Source organism: Hemiscyllium ocellatum, chromosome 8, assembly GCF_020745735.1.
Source record: "Hemiscyllium ocellatum isolate sHemOce1 chromosome 8, sHemOce1.pat.X.cur, whole genome shotgun sequence".
Taxonomy (NCBI): Eukaryota; Metazoa; Chordata; class Chondrichthyes; order Orectolobiformes; family Hemiscylliidae; genus Hemiscyllium; species Hemiscyllium ocellatum.
The window spans coordinates 36371101-36391180 of NC_083408.1; the positions used below are offsets into that span (position 1 = coordinate 36371101).

At 44.6% G+C, this 20080-nt stretch overlaps 2 protein-coding genes across 2 annotated transcripts in view; one reads left to right on the forward strand and one right to left on the reverse strand.

The window, feature by feature from the left end:
- The window catches only part of ppp1r14d (protein phosphatase 1 regulatory inhibitor subunit 14D), a 53385-nt gene extending 50114 nt beyond the window's left edge, over positions 1 to 3271 (forward strand). The window contains exon 4 of the mRNA XM_060828332.1: positions 2931 to 3271. Within this exon, the coding sequence (XP_060684315.1) occupies positions 2931 to 2999 (69 nt within the window). The 3' untranslated portion in view covers positions 3000 to 3271. The remainder of the gene's footprint in view (positions 1 to 2930) is intronic.
- Positions 3272 to 6571: 3300 nt separating this feature from the next.
- Positions 6572 to 20080, reverse strand: part of LOC132817829 (C-type lectin domain family 18 member A-like) — a 41728-nt gene continuing 28219 nt past the window's right edge. Inside the window, exons 6-12 of the mRNA XM_060828333.1 lie at positions 17694 to 17801; positions 16627 to 16719; positions 12570 to 12676; positions 11755 to 11884; positions 10329 to 10425; positions 9958 to 10049; positions 6572 to 8253 (exon numbers count right to left, since the gene is read on the reverse strand). Of these exons, the coding sequence (XP_060684316.1) occupies positions 8225 to 8253; positions 9958 to 10049; positions 10329 to 10425; positions 11755 to 11884; positions 12570 to 12676; positions 16627 to 16719; positions 17694 to 17801 (656 nt within the window). The 3' untranslated portion in view covers positions 6572 to 8224. The remainder of the gene's footprint in view (positions 8254 to 9957; positions 10050 to 10328; positions 10426 to 11754; positions 11885 to 12569; positions 12677 to 16626; positions 16720 to 17693; positions 17802 to 20080) is intronic.

Sequence of the window (20080 nt, forward strand, 5' to 3'; positions counted from 1 at the left end):
ACCATCTTTCCTAAACAGTGGCACTACGTTAACCAACCTCCAGTCTTCCGGCACCTCACCTGTGACTATCGATGGTACAAATATCTCAGCAAGGGGCCCAGCAATCACTTCCCTACCTTCCCACAGAGTTCTCGGGTACACCTGATCAGGTCCTGAGGATTTATCTACTTCTATGCATTTCAAGACATCCAGCGCTTCCTCCTCTGTAATCTGGATATTTTGCAAGGTGTCAACATCTATTTCCGTACAGTCTATATCTTTCTTATATCTTCGATGCAAAATATTCATTTAGTATCTCCCCCATTTTCTGTGGCTCCACACAATGGTCACCTTGCAGATCTTTGAGGGGTTCTATTCTCTTCCTAGTTACCCTTTTGTCCTTAACATATTTGTAAAAACCCTTTGGATTCTCCTTAATTCTATTTGCCAAAGCTATCTCATGTCCCCTTTTTGCCCTCCTGATTTCCCTATTAGGTATACTCCTACTTCCTTTATACTCTTCTAAGGATTCACTCGATCTATCCTATCTATACCTGACATATGCTTCCTTCTTTTTCTTAACCAAACCCTCAATTTCTTTGGTCATCCAGCATTCCCTATACCTACCAGCCTTTCCTTTCACCCTGACAGGAATATACTTTCTCTGGATTCTCATTATCTCATTTCTGAAGGCTTCCCATTTTCCAGCCGTCCCTTTTACCTGTGAACATCTGCCTCCAATCAGCTTTTGAAAGTTCTTGCCTAATACTGTCAAAATTGGCCTTTCTCCAATTTAGAACTTCAACTTTTAGATCTGGTCTATCCTTTTCCATCACTATTTTAAATCTAATAGAATTCTGGTCACTGGCCCCAAAGTGGTCCCCCACTGACGACTCAGTCACCTGCCCTGCCTTATTTCCCAAGAGTAGGTCAAGTTTTGCACCTTCTCTAGTAGGTACATCCACATACTGAATCAGAAAATTGTCTTGTACGCACTTAACAAATTCCTCTCCATCTAAACCCTTAACACTATGGCACTCCCAGCCTATGTTTGGAAAGTTAAAATCCCCTGCCATAACTATCCTATTATTCTTACAGATAGCTGAGATCTCCTTACAAGTTTGTTTCTCAATTTCCCTCTGACTATTAGGGGGTCTATAATACAATCCCAATAAGGTTATCAGCCCTTTCTTATTTCTCTGTTCTGCACAAAAAACTTCCCTGGATGTATTTCCAGGAATATCCTCCCTCAGCACAACTGTAATGCTATCCCTTATCGAAAATGCCACTCCCCCATCTCTCTTACCTCCCTTTCTATCCTTCCTGTAGCATTTGTATCCTGGAGCATTAAGCTGCCAGTCCTGCCCATCTCACACCCATGTTTCCATAATTGCTATGATATCCCAGTCCCGTGTTCCTAACCATGCCCTGAGTTCATCTGCCTTCCCTGTTAGGCCCCTTGCATTGAAATAAATGCAGTTTAATTTCTTAGTCCTACTTTGTCCCTGCCTGCCCTGACTGTTTGACTCACATCTGTTCTCAGTTGTACCCATCTCAGATTGATCTCTTTCCTCACTATCTCCCTGGATCCCACCCCCCAGCTTACTAGTTTAAATCCTCCCGAGCAGTTTTAGCAAATTTCCATGCCAGCATATTAATCCCCTTCCAATTTAGGTGTAATCCATCCTTCTTGTATAGGTCACTTCTACCCCAAAAGAGATTCCAATGATCTAAAAATGTGACTTCTTCTCCCAGACACCAGCTCCTCAGCCATGCATTCAACTGCTCTATTCTCCTATTCCTGCCCTCACTAACTCGTAGCACTGGGAGTAATCCAGATATTACTATCCTCGAGGACCTCCTTTTTAAATTTCTGCCTAACTCTCTGTAATCTCCCTTCAGAATCTCAACCTTTTCCCTTCCTATGTCATTGGTTCCAATGTGGACAATGGCCTCTTTCTGACCCCTCTCCCCCTTGAGAACATTCTGCACCCTCTCTGAGACATTCTTGATCCTGACACCAGGGAAACAACACACCTTTCTGCTTTCTTGCTGCTGGCCACAGAAACATCTGTCTGTACCTCGGACTAGAGAATCCCTGACCACAATTGATCTCTTGGAACCCAACGTACCTCTCGTTGCTGTAGAGATAGTCTCAATACCAGAAACTTGGCTGTTGGTGCTACGTTCCCCTGAGAATCCATCACCCCTACATTTTCCATAACAGCATACCTGTTTGAAATGTTTATAGGGTAAATAGGCAAAGTCGTTTCCCTGGGGTCCGGGAATCCAGAACTAGAGGGCATAGGTTTAGGGTGAGAGGGGAAAGATATAAAAGAGACCTATGGGGCAACCTTTTCCCACAGAGAGTGGTACATGTATGGAATGAACTGCCAGAGGAAGTGGTGGAGGCTGGTGCAATTGCAACATTTAAGAGGCATTTGGATGGGTATATGAATGGGAAGGGTTTGGAGGGATATGGGATGGGTGATGGCAGGTGGGACTAGATTAGGTTGGGATATCTGGTCGGCATGGACGGTTGGACCGAAGGTTCTGTTTCCGTGCTGTACATCTCTATGACGCTATAATCTATTCACCTTCCATTTTCTGAGTGACCTTACATACAGACTTTGAGTAATGTAAACCATAACCCTAGGGCTCTGGTGGTGCAGTGGTAATGTCCCAACCTCTCTGACAGAAGGCCTAGCTTTAAGTCCCAGCTGCTCCAGAAGTGGATAATAACATGCCTGAATGGCAGAAGGAAGCAGAATTTTAGGGAAAGGTCAGCTTAGTAGAGAGCAAAGAATTAAGGCTATTTATCCTTGCTTGATGCAATCCTTTCTTGAATACTTAGTTACAGTCTCTTGCCCACTTACATTGAGAGTTCCCAATGAGAAAAAAAAGCTTTAAGAATAAAACTTGTTTTCTTTGTTTACCCAACCCTGGTCTAGGATTTTATTAACGAACTGCTACTTAGAATAAAAGGTCTTCGGAAAATGTCAGTCTCTCAGAAGAAGTGACGCGGGCTTCTGCTATCAATGGAACAGAGTCACCAAGACGAAACGGAGTGTGTGGTCAGACCAGCCTTGCCCTGACCTATTTATGAAATAACACCCTTGTTTTGGTCAAAAAAAGGGATCAACTGTGGGACTGAAATATGTGAAGCATGTCAGACTGTGGATCAAGTTCACGGATTTATAACCAGAAAATAGAGAATGAGCAGGATATGTTTGTGGCTATTTATGGGTCATTTTTGTTAAAAATGTTAATAAAAGATGATGTGTACGTGTAATTTCTGCACTGCTGTTGCTGGAACAAAGGACATTTTAATCCTCTTACCACCTTTCAGACTGCACAGGCCTCTTATTTGAGGGAATCTGTGCCAAAAGGGGCTTAAGCCCCAACTCCAGCCCTACACTCCCAGTGCAGTACTGGGGGATTGCTGCACTGGTGAAGGTGCCATTTTTCAGGTGACCTACTCGAAGGAGGCCCAGCGTACCCAGTTGGCTGGATGTTAAAAGATCTCATGGCTCTATTTCAAAAGAAAATAGCAGGAAGTATTGCATGTGCTCCTATTTATCACAGCTACTAGTAAAAGTGAATTCCACGACATTGTGGAATTGCTATTTGTGGGATCTTGTTTTGTAAACTGGCTGTTGTGTTTCTTTCATTACTGCAGTGGCTCAGTCCAAACATAGTTCATCGGCTGTGCAGGGCTTTTGGGACAGAGCGTATAAATTACTATCGAATTACCAGAAATGTAATCAATTATGTGATTGGTGGAAGTCAGATCTGCGTGAGGGAGGAAATGTAGAACATTCAGGAACAGAGAGCTCTGACAAGCCAACCAACTGAAGACGGTGACCCTGCAGGAAGGCAGCAAATGCCTAACAGCAGGATTCTGGCAGTCAGTAAATTGACTGGTCCGCAATGCAAGTTGGGAGACTGAGTTGGATTTCTGCCCTATGCTGTGGGAACAAATTTAATCCTTAACGGATGGTTGGGTCCACAGCATTCCTGGAGCCAACTATGTATGTTTGAAGAAAAATTATAAAGTCAGCCAATATCTGACTTCACCTTCTGATCGTTACCCTGTGACACCCTGACGTTTCTGATTTCTGCCAAGTTCCTATTTCAGCAGAAAGTCCTGCTCCTGTGTCCCAATTACACAAACACCTCTCAGGTTGCTGGAGATCAAACTCTGGAGCCTGGTAACAGGAAGGCAAAACAGCTGAGAACAGGGATATGGCCTATGTGGTGAGCTGGACTCAGTACCACATTATTGGACGATAGCAGCTCACCTAGTGCAGGCTTGCCCTACCTTTCAAGTCTCAGATGAACACATTAGCGGTAAATGTCATGAGCTGGGTTTGTGTAGCAGCTGGCATCTCTGTGGTCCGACTGTGAGGTTGAGGGTTAGGTGGAGGGCATGGTTCTGGATGTAATCACTCTTAACAGGTCATCCTGCTATAACGTGCATTTGCTTAACCCGAATTCGTTACAACCCGATGACGAATTGGGGACACTGTTTCTATAGCATGAAGTGTGTACTGGTTATAACCTGATTCCAGTCCCATTCAGTTAAACAGTGGTGCTATTATGCAATTTTCTTATAATACGGATTGCACAAGAATGGAGCTAATGCGTTATAGCAGAATTGACTGCACCTTGAGCGTATGCAACCAGGGGAGAGAAAGTAGATTGGGTGATTGCCAGGTAAAGAAGGAGCAGACAGGTAATCCCCTGAGTGTATCCCACTCTCTAACAGGTAGTCTGTTGTAAATAACCATGTGCTGGTGGCTACATTTGCTGATGACACAAAGATAGGTAGCAAGGTCAGTGGTGAAGAGGACGTAAGGAGCTGACAAAGGGATGTGGGTGGACCAAGTGAGTGGGCAAAGATCTGGCAAATGGAGTCCGATATGAGAAAGTGAACTCCCCCATTTTGGTAGAAAGAAATATTTTACCTAAATGACGAGAGTAAACTGGGATTTGAGTGTCCCAGTGCATTAAACACAGACGTTTAGTAAATAGCTTTCCTGATTACTTGGTAAACATAATAGAAATGTTATGTTTTATTGCGAGGGGAAATGAGGACAAAAGTAAGGAGGTTATTGCTTCCATTACAGAGCACTAGTGAAACCACATTGGAGTACTGAATACAGAATCGATCAGTGTACATAAAATCTCTATAGTATGGAAGCAGGCCACTTGTCCCATCGAGTTCACGTTGGCTATCTGAAAAGCATCCCGCCCAGATCCTCATATCTCTCCATTTCCCCTAGCTAATCCACCTAGCTTGCATATCCCTAGACACTATGAACAATTTAGCATAGGCAATCTACCTCACCTGCACATTTTTGGACTGTGGGAGGATAGTTCCACATAGACATGGAGATAATGTGCAAACTCCATACAAACAGTTGGTTGAGGGTGGAATAGAACCTGGGTTTCTGTGCTATGAGGTACCGGCGCTAACTGCTGAGCCACCATGCTGCCCTATGCTGCTATGTACAGAGGAATGTTGGAAGCAGTTCAATTAGATTAGATTAGATTATTTACAGTTTGGAAACAGGCCCTTCGGCCCAACAAGTCCACACCGACCCGCCAAAGCACAACCCACCCATACCCCTACATTTACCCCTTACCTAACACTACGGGCAATTTAGCATAGCCAATTCACCTGACCCGCACAGCTTTGGACTGTGGGAGGAAACCCTCGCAGACACGGGGAGAACGTGCAAGTTCCACACTGTCAGTCGCCTGAGGCGGGAATTGAACCCGGGTCTCCGGCGCTGTGAGGCAGCAGTGCTAACCACTGTGCCGCCCACAGAGAAGGTTCACGAGAATAACACCTATAATGAGTGGATTGCCTTGTGAAGAAAGTATCCACAAGCTAGGCCTGTGTTTTCTGGAGTTTAGAATAGTAAGAGGTGACTTAACTGAAATATCTAAGATCCTGAGGGAACTTGACCAGGTCAGTGTTGAAATGGTGTGCCCTCTAGTGCCTGAATCTGGAACTGAGAGCCAGAGTTTAAAAAATAAGGGGTTAGCCATTTAAAGCAGAGATGAGGCTTATCGGTCTTTAGATTTAGATTAGATTAGATTACTTACAGTGTGGAAACAGGCCCTTCGGCCCAACAAGTCCACACCTACCCGCCGAAGCGCAACCCACCCATACCCCTTACCTAACACTATGGGCAATTTAGCATGGCCAATTCACCTGACCCGCACATCTTTGGACTGTGGGAGGAAACCGGAGCACCCGGAGGAAACCCACGCAGACACGGGGAGAACGTGCAAACTCCACACAGTCAGTTGCCTGAGGCGGGAATTGAACCCAGGTCCCTGGCGCTGTGAGGCAGCAGTGCTAACCACTATGCCACCGTGCCGCCCTTATAAGGAAATATTTTTAAGGCAGATGAAAGATTACTGGGGATGTGCAGGAATGTAGGGTTGAGGTTAAAACCAAAGTAGCCATGATCTTATTGAACAGTGGAGCTGACTGGCCTACTGTTGTTCCTTGTTTGTATGTTCAATGTTGCAGAGATTTCACTGAGGCTCTCAAAATCATGATGGATCAGGACAGACTAGATGGGGAGAAATTGTTCTCGTTGGCAGAATGTTTGAGAACCAAAGGGTATAAGATGAACAGCAAATGAGCCCAGTGGTTTCATGAGAAAAACTTTTTCGTGCATTGGAATGTTCTGCATGAGAGTGTGGTAGAGGTGTGGTATCGAAATGGACTTGAATAAACACGTGAAAGAAGTTTAAGTGACAGGGCTACGTGGAAAGGTCAAAGGAATGGGATGGGCCAAGTTGATCTTGCATAGAGTTGGCACAGACAAAATGGGCTGAATGGCCATCCATGCTATCATCATTCTATGACATTCCCCAGCTAGAAGGAGACATCAGGGGCCAATACAGATTAATGAGTGCAGTGTTGGTGGGTCTGGAATTGGACTTGCTAGTAGTCTGTATCGTAAAGAGATTTGGGAAGAAGAGTTAACGAAAGAAGGTTCAATGTGGCGAAGGAAGATGAGGTAATCAGAAGTGGAATTTCAGCATTTCCATCATTATTTAGAGGTTGTAAGTGGATTTAAGAGGGAATTATGTACCATTCTGGAGAGAGAGAGAGAGGAGAAGGAGCCTGGATGAGAAGGCCAGTTGGCTGGGATTGACCTCAGATAATGTTGGTCCTAGTGAAACCTTCCTGTTTGTCACACTGGGAGGCCCAGGAAAAAGAGGACATCCATTTTGGCAGAGACTTCCAGATGTGAATGTCACTCATCCTACTTTTAATGTTGAGCTAATTAGTTGGTAACATTTGAGCATGTTTATTTGATCTTTAACCAGGCAGTTTTACTACAGCTGGTTACACTACATAGAGTCTTGTTCAGCTTATTCAACAGCAGGTTGCTACAGACTTCTGAATTAGTGGTAACACTACCCTTTTTATATTAGCACCAAGTGAGAGTATTGAGAACTGTAATTGTACTCACAATGCAGCCAGAAGGTGAAAGCACACACACACACGTACACATACAGTCACTTATACACACACAGACACATGTACAATGACTCACATGCACATACAGGTACACACACACAAACACACAATTGCACATACCACACATGTACACACAAATGCATTCACACACCTTGAACAAAGCAATGCAGTGAGGAGGCAGGCAGGTCATCTGAAAGGTACATAATTATAACTTATCTGCCTGCCAACATGGCACATTTAACCGTTTTCATTGCTGCACCCTCTGGGGGAATGGGTCTGAGCAGTTCAGCGGCTTGTCGTGCAGGGAATCATAAAACACTAACTCCCCACCACCCAACCCAACATTGAGTGGTGAGGGATTCCTCAGAGTGAGCAGTACTATGACCTTTGACATTTCTTTGTCGTGGAAGCACCAGGGAGAAGACTCCAAACCCTTTGAACCAATTCCCTTAATGTCCAGAAGTCCAGGACCTTGAGAACAATTTTTCTTTGCCTTGTTGTTTGAATGCAGGGTCTCTGTGTTATAACAAAGGACTTTCATTTCAAAGGCACACTACTTTCCTACTGTCAGGATGGCCAGAACTGTACTGGTTGGCCACAAAACTGACCCTGGCCTTTGCTCGGACTCAGTGCCTACGATCCCCGATCCTAATCTATTGCGGTGGCTAGTTCAGTTCATTTACAAATCGACGCTTGTTTCACATCTGTCCGTGGAAACATAATTGACATCCCCATTCATGCCCACTGTGCAACGTGCTTCTCACCTGAAAATAGAAGAGATTATCTTATTAAGTTCCTTGTCTGTAAAAACCACACTCCTCACACCTCAAGTAGTCATCCAGGTTGGGCTGTGTACATGAGCAACAGAGCACTTCCCTTTCTGTGTCAAGAAGATTGTCAGCCCTGTCTCAGTGGGTACCTGATATATTTATTTTATAAATATTCAAGACAACAGTTTCAGCCTTGGCTTCGTATCTCAGCCAAAAGATGGTTGTTCTGACAGTGTAGCATTCCCTTGGTACCGACACTGGCATTGTCAACCAGAGTTGGAGCGTCGGAGGCTGAGAAGTGACCTTACAGAGCTTTATAAAATCATGAGGGGCATGGCTAGGGTGAATAGCCAGGGCCTTATCCCCAGGATAGAGGAGTGCAAAACTAGAGGGTATAGGTTTAAGATGAAAGGGAAACATTTAAAAGTGATTTAAGGGGCAACTTTTCCATGCGGAGTGGTACGTGTATGGAATGAGCTGCAAGAGGAAGTGGTGGAGGCTGGTACAATTACAACATTTAAAAGACATCTGGATGGGTATATGAATAAGAAAGGGTTAGAGGAAAATGGCCCAGATGTTGACAAATTGGACAAGATTAATTTAGGACTCATTGGACCGACGGGTCTGTTTCCGTGCTGTAACATCTCTCTGACTCCAACATGATGGGCTTGGGTCTCTGGCATGGGATGTGAACTCACAATGTTCTGCCTGAGAGATGTGACGTACTGGCATCTGAGCAGCAGGTACATGGGAACACCACCACTTGCAAGTTCCCCTCCAAGCCAATCACATGACTTGGAACTACTTCCCTGTCACTGGGTCAAAATCCTCCCTAACGCCACAGTCCCCACACACTGAGACTGCAGCAGTTCAACAAGATGGCTCATCACCATCTTCTCGTGGACAATTAGAGATGAGCAATAAATTCTGACCCAGCCAGTGAAGCTCATTTCCCATGAATTATACATGGCTTGGAAAGGGTGGACGCTAGGAATTTTTTTCTGTTAGGCGAAGAGGCTAGGACCTGTGGACACAGCCTTAGAATTAGAGGGGGTCAATTCAGAACAGAAATGCGGAGACATTTCTTCAGCCAGAGTGGTGGGCCTGTGGAATTCATTGCCGCAGAGTGCAGTGGAGGCCGGGACGCTAAATGTCTTCAAGGCAGAGATTGATAGATTTTTTGATGTCATGAGGAATTAAGGGCTACGGGGAGAATGCTGGTAAGTGGAGTTGAAATGCCCATCAGCCATGATTTGAAGGCGGAGTGGACTCGATGGGCCGAATGGCCTTACTTCCACTCCTATGTCTTATGGTCTTACGGAATTAATAAATAAATACTAAATGGCAGACTATTGCACCCTTTATTTTCCACACTCATTGATTTAGCCAGCGAGGGCCAACACTGCGAGCAGAGAGAAGAGAAGGCAGCTTAGTAATATATGTCACCAGCATTCTATGTCTCACAAAGTGACATGGTGTTTGAAAATCAGATGGCGTTAGGAGCAAAAACATGTACAACAAAAACTTTGAGGTGAAAGTCAGGGAGCATTGGGAACTGGCCCAAGTGTCCAACTCTGATGACACCGGCACTGCCTTCAATATGTTGTGGTCTCATCATTGCCACCCAACCATTGCTCAGTTACTCCTCTAGTTCTCCAGCCAGCACCTAACATACTTCAGTAAAGGAATGGTACTCACTGAACTGGCAGATGTATCTGTTGCGCGTCTTACAACGCTGATCATTCCAGTTGAAAGCACTTGAAACTTGCAACTCGACACAGTTTCCAAAACTGGTACAAAAAGAAAGGACGCCCAGTGAGTGGAATGATGATAAGCTGAGGGGATACACATTGTGCGTGTCTCCCATCCATTTTTAGCAGGGAGGTTCATTTCCACTGGTACCAGAATATGGTACTATTTTTCTGGTTTGGTGCTAATTAGTTAACACAGTTGATGACACAAAGTAATGCCATCATGCTGAAGGTTCCAGAGGTTCCGCATGAATTTTGTATGTTATATATGTGCTAATTATCTGAGCAAGGAATGTGTCTCAGCCCACCCTGACTTACCCCTGATTATCTGGCTGTCCAAAAGCAAAACTGTAAAAAGTGGGAAGTTCCCCAGAGTCCCAACGGAATGAATCTCTCGACATTTTGTATGTTAAGCCTGAAAACAGTAAAAAGAGCCAATTAAGCTAAAATAAATACATCTACAGTGATTTATCCATCTTAATCCTATTATAACCATACCCCGTGTCTTTACTGATGTTAATCCAGCTCCCTCACACTGTCACTCAGTAACCCCTCTCCCTCAGCACCCTGTGTTTCTGACTGTATCTCTCCTGATGTTAATCCAGCTCCCTCACACCGTCACTCAGTAACCCCTCTCCCCCAGCACCGTGTGTTACTGACTGTATCTCTCCTGATGTTAATCCAGCTCCCTCACACTGTCACTCAGTAACCCCTCTCCCCCAGCACCCTGTGTTACTGACTGTATCTCTCCTGATGTTAATCCAGCTCCCTCGCACTGTCATTCAGTAACCCCTCTCGCCCGATCACCCTGTGTTACTGACTGTATCTCTCCTGATGATAATACAGCTCCCTCACACTGTCACTCAGTAACCCCTCTCTCTCAGCACCCTGTGTTACTGACTGTATCTCTCCTGATGTTAATCCAGCTCCCTCGCACTGTCACTCAGTAACCCCTCTCCCCCAGCACCGTGTGTTACTGACTGTATCTCTCCTGGTGTTAATCCAGCTCCCTCACACTGTCACTCAGTAACCCCTCTCCCCCAGCACCCTGTGTTACTGACTGTATCTCTCCTGATGTTAATCCAGCTCCCTCGCACTGTCATTCAGTAACCCCTCTCCCCCAGCACCTTGTGTTACTGACTGCATCTCTCCTGATGTTAATCCAACTCCCTCACACTGTCACTCAGTAACCCCTCTCCCCCAGCACCTTGTGTTATTGACTGCATCTCTCCTGATGTTAATCCAACTCCCTCACACTGTCACTCAGTAACCCCTCTCCCCCAGCACCTTGTGTTACTGACTGTATCTCTCCTGATGTTAATCCAGCTCCCTCACACTGTCACTCAGTAACCCCTCTCCCCCAGCACCTTGTGTTACTGACTGCATCTCTCCTGATGTTAATCCAACTCCCTCACACTGTCACTCAGTAACCCCTCTCCCCCAGCACCTTGTGTTACTGACTGTATCTCTCCTGATGTTAATCCAGCTCCCTCGCACTGTCATTCAGTAACCCCTCTCCCCCAGCACCTTGTGTTACTGACTGCATCTCTCCTGATGTTAATCCAACTCCCTCACACTGTCACTCAGTAACCCCTCTCCCCCAGCACCCTGTGTGTTTCTCCTAAGGTTAATCCAGCTCCCTCACACTCGGGAGTAGAGTGACTATGACTCACTGAGAGTGAAATGAAGCCAACACAAAGATTATTAATGGATAGAGAGTGTTATGGATTAAACAACAGCTCACCGATCCAGAAGTTGCGAGTTTCAAAGTCTGGGTCAGTCACCTCATTTGTAGTCTCTAACTGGCTAAGGTAAAAAGCCAAAATATCTTGCACCTTCTGGTTTTTAATTTGTGCTAAAATCCCACCTCGCTCCTGAAGAAAAACAATGAGAACAAAGGTTAATCCACAAAGATGTCACAGCAATAAGTCAGACTTGGAACACTGCTGCTGGAATTGACTGGTTTTTCTATACTGTATATCTGAGTCACTAGTCTGAGAATCTATTCTCTTTACAAATAATGTGTGTTCACTCTTGGCTTCAATTTTCATTTTGAGCATGCAAGCTGATGTAACATTCATGCCATCTATTCCATGGCACTATGGTTCAGCTTAAATATAGAATAATGCTCCCTGTCATACAGCAATGTAGGTATAACACATATTAGAATAATCATAGAATCCCTACATTGGGGAAGCAGGCCATTCGACTCATTGCATCCACACCAATGTTCCAAATAGCATCCCCAAACCCACCTCCTATCCCTGTGACCCTAAATTTCCTATGGCTAGTCCTCCTAGTCTCCATATCCATGCACATTATGGTCAATTTAGCATGGCTAGTCCACCTAACCTGCACACCTTTGGACCGCAGGAGGAAACTGGAGCATCCAGACGAAACCCACGCAGAACGTGAAAACTCTGGGCAGACCGAGGCTGGGATTGAACCCAGGTCCTTGGTGCAGTGAGGCAGCAGTGCTAACCACTGAGCCACTGTGGCACCTAGAATTGGGGGCCTGAGAAACTTCAAAGGCAGGGCTTGCCTGGTTTGTTCTGTTACCTGACATTTGTTCTTGGCTCCGTAGTATGTGTCGGCTTCAGGAGAGACCATAAAGCAATCCCCATCAATCTGGATATCACAGGTATGAAATGGAAACTCCATCTTTTCTGGGAACGAAAAGTCACGCAAGAGTTAGGGGTTAGAACAGCTACCGGGAAAGAGCAAGGCTGAGTCATACAGTTCTTTCGAAGAGCCAGCATGGCATGATGGGCCAAACAATCATCTTCGTGCCTGTATGACTGTAAATGATCAGGGATCTTGGGTTTTAATCACACACGACACAGAACCAAGAAACGTGTGAAAATGCATTGCCCTCACCATGAGAAAACAGGGATCATATACTAGGACATACCTCTTAATAGGTCTGCTAGACAGCTCCTTAGATCCTATTAACCTTCCAGTTTAACTGTTTCTTGTTAAAATCTCACGTTAGGTTTGTCAGAAGAAACTTATACAGAGATCTTTGGCAAGACAGGCATGATTTGGCAATGACCTTCTGATCATGACATTATTTCCAGCACAGGAGGAGGCCATCTGGTCCACTGAACCCCTGCTAGCTTCTCAGGAAACAATTCAGCAGGCCCACTCCTCCATATCTCTCCCCAAAGCCTGTGAGATTTAATTCCCTTAAGTGTCCAACTCCCTTTTGAAATCACGGACAGTTTCCAGTTGCACCACCTTCATAAACAGTAAGTTCCTCGCCATTACTGCTCGCTGCATAAAAAAGACCATCTTGCTCAGCTTCCCACGACATCTCCTGCCCATAACATTTAATCCAGCCTTAGATATTGGGTAAAATGCTGAACAGCCTCTTTCTTGTCTGTCTTCCAACAGCTGGGCTGTGCTTTAAGATAGCAGGATCTAAATTCCAGAATGGCCTCTATTAATCTCTTTAGGAGAAAGTGAGGACTGCAGATGCTGGAGATCAGAGTTCAGAGTTTGGCGCTAGAAAAGCACAGCAAGTCAGGCAACATCTGAGGAGCAGGAAAATCAATGTTTCGTACAAAGGCTCTTCATCCTGCTCTCTATTCCATTTTGATTTGATTTGACTTATGACTGTCTCGTGTGCCGAGGTACAGTGAAAAGTATTGTCTTACATGCTTTACAGGCAGATCGTACTATACAAGCACTTCAGGGTAACAGAACAGAATTTAGGATACAATGTTACAGCTGCCAAGAAGGTAGAGAGAGAGATTAACATTAAAAGTTTGATTACAGCAGGGAAGAAGGTGTTGTTAAACGTATTCGTATGTATATATAAACTTTTATATCTTCTGTCCAATGAAAGAGGATGGAAGGAAGTGTAGTTGAGGTGGGAGGGGTCTTTGATTATGTTGGTTGCTTTCCTGAGGCAGTAGGGAGTATAGATGGACTCAATGGCCGGGAGGCTGGTTTGCATGATAGATACCTCAAGATGCACCTCTCGGGCTGAACTTCCAGGCACCTTCCCTGATATCCTTTATTGTCAAAAACACATTTGTGATCTAATTTGGAATGTGATGCCACTGTAAAGTTGGTACATAAATACGAATTGTTGTTGTTTTCTGTAAAGTTCCAATCTATTTCCAAATGCATTTGAATAGATATTGGCTGATACCAATGATTAGCCAACAGGGTAGGAAACAAATTGCGCAAGGATTGGAAGTTCTCTTTGAGCATGCTCTCTACAGGCAGATTTATATACTGCCTTCAGGGCTCTTGTAGTGCAGTGATAGTGTCCTACCTCTGGGATAGGAGGCCAGAGATAAAGTCCCATCTTCTCCACAGGTACGCCATGAGATGTCTGAAATGGTTGATGAAAACTATCTAAAAATACGTATTGCCTGAGCTCAACTGAAGCTGTAGTCACTATTGTTCTCTGAGAGCCTCTGCTGGCAACTAACTGACACTGCAATGGAACAGCACAATGGGGATTTGCTGGATGTTGAGTGGAAACTGCATATCTTTGTCTGCAGTCTACAGGAAGCTCCTCATTTCCATCTTTGGTCTCGGTAGTTCTGTAGTTGCCGACGTGTCAGAAGCATGTACAGCTTCTTCCTCAAGAAGGTCAAAATATTGGTCTGAATCTTCTGATGCCAAAAACAAATGCCAAGTACAAACAACCAGAGGGATGTCCTGAATTTGCACACGTGCAGGTTTTACCTGGAACACTTAAATTCTGACTGGCAGAATTACAGTTCCCAGGGTTTTTGGCAAATGTATCCAACAGTGACATTGACATCACGGTCTCAGGTTTCATGGGCAAAACGTATCCAGAAACCCACCCCAGGATGGATTTACATACCTGTCGTTGGTCACAGGTAGAATATCTGGGTTGGAAAAGCCTAACAGTGGGAAGACCCAACCATTGACCTTTTTCCAAATATCTCTCATGCGCCTGTCTCGATGGGTGACTCAAATATTGGTGTTTCAGCTTTCCATTGGGAAGAAAATGACATTGCATCTATGGTCCTCAAAACTTTCTGTGGTTTTCCTCACCTCTTGCGCACTGAAAATTAACTAGCAGAGAATGATTGACACAATTGGTCACCAACTCAACGATCATTGAACCAGCTGCCATCAGGTTGGTAGAGAACAGGATGGATGTTGAGCCTGTTCTCCTGCAAACATTTCAACATTCCTATCCTTCTCAACAACGACATCAGCAAAATCGATCTCCACCTAAGTTCAGCTTCTGACTCGCATCGTTTATTTAATTTTGTCCTTTCAGGACAACCCACATTTCTCATTCACTGAGAGGACTGAGTTGTTTAAATTGTATAAGCGCTGAGGACTGAACAACCAGTTCAGATGGACAGTCAGTGAATTTAATGAGCATTGGAATTTGGAGTCTGGTCAAGGTAAGCAGGTACCTTCTTGCAATGACTTACTGACTGCTTGGCAATACAGTATGAAAGCATGAATGATCAATTTGTCAGCTCATTTTCAATTCAGACAATTCCCTTCTAGACCTGCCCCAAACCTCAACTCTTCTTAATAAACGTAAAAGAAGTTACACAGCTCCTGATGAGGGGCTAACTCAAACAAGAATAAAAACAACAATCAAACAGTCAATGGAAATATTCAAGATTGCAATGAAAGCGTTTCAAATTGTAAAGTCACCTCCACTGGTGATGATGCACCTCAGCCCCTTCTTCATCGATGTCCGAGCTTAACTGACAACTAATCCCCAATCAGTACCTAATTTCCAACCCTAATCCTAACCCGTAATCCTAACATTAAACCTAGCCTTACTTACTTTGTCAGCCTTCCACCTCACAAGATAATGGCTTGCGCTAGAATGCTCAACTCTTTGTCAAGTGTGAGCTGGTGAGGCTCAGGGAGCCCAATCTGAGCCAGCCGTGAGTGGAGAAGCTCTGGTTTTCTCTGGACCCTCTTCTCAACCAGTTTAGGATTTCATTTTTCTTCATATTTTACAAACAGTCAGTCTCCAGAGGTCATGCCCATCAGCGATGTCTCCTAGTATCAGTGCTGATGTCTGCCAGCTTTATATTTTGCTTGCAGTATCCTTGTGGCAGAGGGACAGTCATTCCATACTCAGTTCACTGTACAGAAGTTATTGGCTATACAGCCGGTTGGGCCCAATAGTGACATCATTGGCTTAGTAATGGGGTGGCTCAATAATCTTGTTGGACCTTGTCCTGGCAAAAAAGCTGAACATACCCTTAACTTTAACCTTAAGCATCTATCCATCCTAATCTTCATGCCTAAACCTACTCTAAAGCCAATCCCAACTCCTAACCGTGAGTATAAACCCTGTGCATAATCTTGACTATTACCTCTAAGTCTCACCTTTAAACTTAGTTTTGAGTCATTGCAGTGAGGAGCATCCATCGATGAAAACTTGCCACACTCTGCAACTGTCTCTGTGTCCTTGGCTTTCATATGAATCTGTTGTCACTCACCTTCCTTTCATTATATTAAAAAAAGTACTTTACTCCTAAAAAATATCTTTGTGTACGTACATAGTCACTAAAGCAATTCAATTCTGTACAGTCATTGCACATGGAGAACAAACAAACATTGGAGTTTGACATTCCTGCCCATTGTCACTCACCCCCACACAGGGCTCCTCCATATCCGACATTGCACATGCAGGAGCATTCTTCTTCTCTATACTTCCCGTGAATGCACTGCACACTGCACCTGACTGGAAAAAAGGACAGCCAGTTTCACAAAGAAAGACAATGTTTAATCTCTTCACAACTCAATTTGTCTCCATTACACCACAGAATCCAAGCTCAATAAAACCCCTACATTGCGGAAGCAGGCCATTAGGCCCATCGAGTCCACACTGTCCCTTTAAAGAGCATCCCCCTCCACTTCCACCCACCCCCATAACTCTCCATGTCCCATGGCTAATCCATTTACCCTACATATCCCTGGACACTATGGGAAATTTAGTATGGCCAATCCACCCTTATCTGCACATCTTTGGACTGTGGGAGGAAACCGGAGCACTCGAAGGAAACCCACACAGGTACGGGGAGGACGTGCAAACTCCACACAGACAATCGCCCGAGGGTGGAATTGAACCCCGGTCCCTGACACTGTGAGGCAGTGATGCTAACCACTGAGCCACCGTGCAACTCCATGTGGGATTGAGATACGTCAGAATCGTTATAATTATTCAGATCTTCAAGCAATAGCCTGAGTATTTGCAACCAGCTCCAAAGTGGCTCAGTGGGCAGTGCTCTTTCCTTTCAATCAGGAAAACTGTAGTTAAATTCCCACTCCAGAAAGTAAGATCCAGACTGGTATTCTCAGTGAAGTACTGAGTACGTGCTGCAACATGGGGTGCTTCCTGTTCAACAAGCTGTTGAATTGGGACTTCTCTTGCCGTGTCAGGTGGGTATAAAAGTTCCCAAAGCAATATTTGAGAAGAGTACGGCAGGTGTCCTGGACAATATTTAACCTTCATCCAACAATACATGATGTGGCTGATATCATATTGCCGTTTGCAAATGGTCTGTTGTGTTTCCTACATTATATCAGTGACCCCATTTTGCACTTCATTGGTTGCCAGGTACTTTGAGATGTCCTGAGATGGGAAGAAAGCAGTCAGCATAAGTTTCACAGTCCAAGGTGGGTAATGGACCCCAGTTCCTCATTCCTTGCACATACCTTGGCAGTACCTCCCAGTGAATCCTGGCAAACACTCACATCGACACGAGCTCACATTCAGCTGGCCTCTATTACTGCAGCTCATCCGACACGGGTTCCTGGGAACCTCTGGAAGGAAAAGGCTTGCATTGATACAGTGTCAGTGCACAGCAGGATCCCAAACATAGAAATGTGCCAACAACTTGGCAGTCTCTTTCAGTGGCGCTGGTTGAGGGACAAAAGTCGATTGGTTGCGGGGGAGCTCTTTGCCAATTGGGTGTGTGGGATGATTTGCAACCAATTGAAAAGACTTTGTTTAACTCAAAGAACAGCATTTGTGGGAGTGTAGGGCTTAATGGGGTGAAACTCACCCACAATGGTCTGACTCAGGAATGGAAGTGCTCTCATTGACTTATGGCCGACATTTAAGGCATCTAAGCAAGGAGATTCTAAGGAGAGATAAGGTAAATGGATATTCCTCTGGCATTAGGTTGGGAAGGTCTGGTGGAATCCAGTTGGTGGAGGATGGAAAATCACAGTGTGAGTTGCCCCACCATTTCTCAGCTTCCAACACTGAGCCAGTCCAACCAGAGAGCTGTACTCACTCATAATCTCCTGCCAAACAGTGGAAATTCAGCCCGTTTGAACTGATCAAATGCACAAGTGACATTGTGTGAGATGTCTCCTAGCTTAAAACTGTTCAGTGTGACAGGTGAAAACATCATGCCTGAGGGTGGAAATTTCAAGCAGATTTGACTATTGAGGTGGGTAGCTCAATCAGAGAAATTTCCAGACAGGCCGGACTCACCTCAGTCAAAAGTAACACAAAACATGCAATGTTTCACTTGGATTAAGTCAGACCCATTCAAGCAGAGAGTAGGTGTCGATGGGGTGGGGCAGGTTCTGAAACAAGGTGTGAGAAGACCTGCCTCTGTTCTCTGCAATTTTGTCCCAATTGTCTTGGGCCATGTTAGGTCCTTCAGCCCTCATTTCTCCATGACCCATACTCTCTATCCCAACTCAATGTTAACTCACGCTCCACAACCCCAATTGACATTGCCCTCCGTTTCATCCACATCACTCCCTTAGCCTCTCAATCAGATCCCACCATTAGCGCAAGAGCAATATAGAGAGATGAAAAAAATATTCTAGCAATCCTAATACAGCACTCACTAGGTACTAAAAAGGACTAAAATTCATATAACATCTTCAAAGCTGCTAAATCTCCTTAAGTGATTACTTGCATAGAAACAACAAACTTCTATTCAGACCCACCTAATCCTGTAATAGCTGCAAATGTGTTGCTGGTCAAAGCACAGCAGGCCAGGCAGCATCTCAGGAATAGAGAATTCGACGTTTCGAGCATAAGCCCTTCATCAGGAATGATCTTAATCCTGTAATAGTCTATTCAAATTGTCAATCAAACTATGAACTCAGAGCACTCTGCTGAGGTAACTGAAGATTTTGAAATTTAGCAAAGCAATCAATGATGACATAATTATATCCCTTGGGGTAAAATCAACAAAGATCTTTAATGTATCTGCACAATCAGATGTTATGCTTTTTATAACCGAGCCAGTCATTAAAGTAGCAGAGGGATTTAAAAAATAAAATTCACACTGACAGCTACAGCCTTTTCTCTTCAGATTAAAGCATGGGGAATTTAAAATACTTTGGACTATGCTGGTCATGTGGACTCTATCAGTTCTTCACACGTGTTTGCATCTACTCCATAAGTTCATGAATCTCACACTATAGGGTAATGCCCTCAGCATTGACCCTTCTGAGTGAATCACACCTACCCAGTTGCTGGATCAGAAATGGGTGCAAGGTCAGTACCTGGGTCCTGCCTTCCATTCTGTGCAGTTTTGCCCGACTCTGAAAATCCGGCCTTTACATTTACCAAGCAATGAGCAACGACTCCGAGTTTAAGGAATGTTGAATGAAGACTTTTAACTAGGCAGACCTAGAAATATTGTTATTCGTAAGGATTAAGGACTTTGTTCTTTTTTGAACCTTTAATATACTATGTAAGCTGGGCAAAAGTGAGGACTGCAGATGCTGGAGATTAGAGTTGAGAGTGTGGTGCTGGAAAAGCGCAGCAGGTCGGGCAGCGTCTGAGGAGCAGGAGAGTCGATGTTTCGGGCAAAAGCCCTTCATCAGGAATGAGACTGTGAGCTGAGGGGGTGGAGAGATAAATGGGAAGGGGGTGGGGCTGGGGGGGAAGGTCGTCAAGAGCGCAATAGGTAGATGGAGGTGGGAGTAATGGTGATAGGTCAGAGAGGAGGGAGGAGCGGAGAGGTGGGAAGGAAGATGAACAGTTTATGTAAGCTGTCAATCACACCATAACTTAGAACATTCTGTTGAAACAACTTGAGATTTTCAAACTTCCAATCTTCTACCTGCGG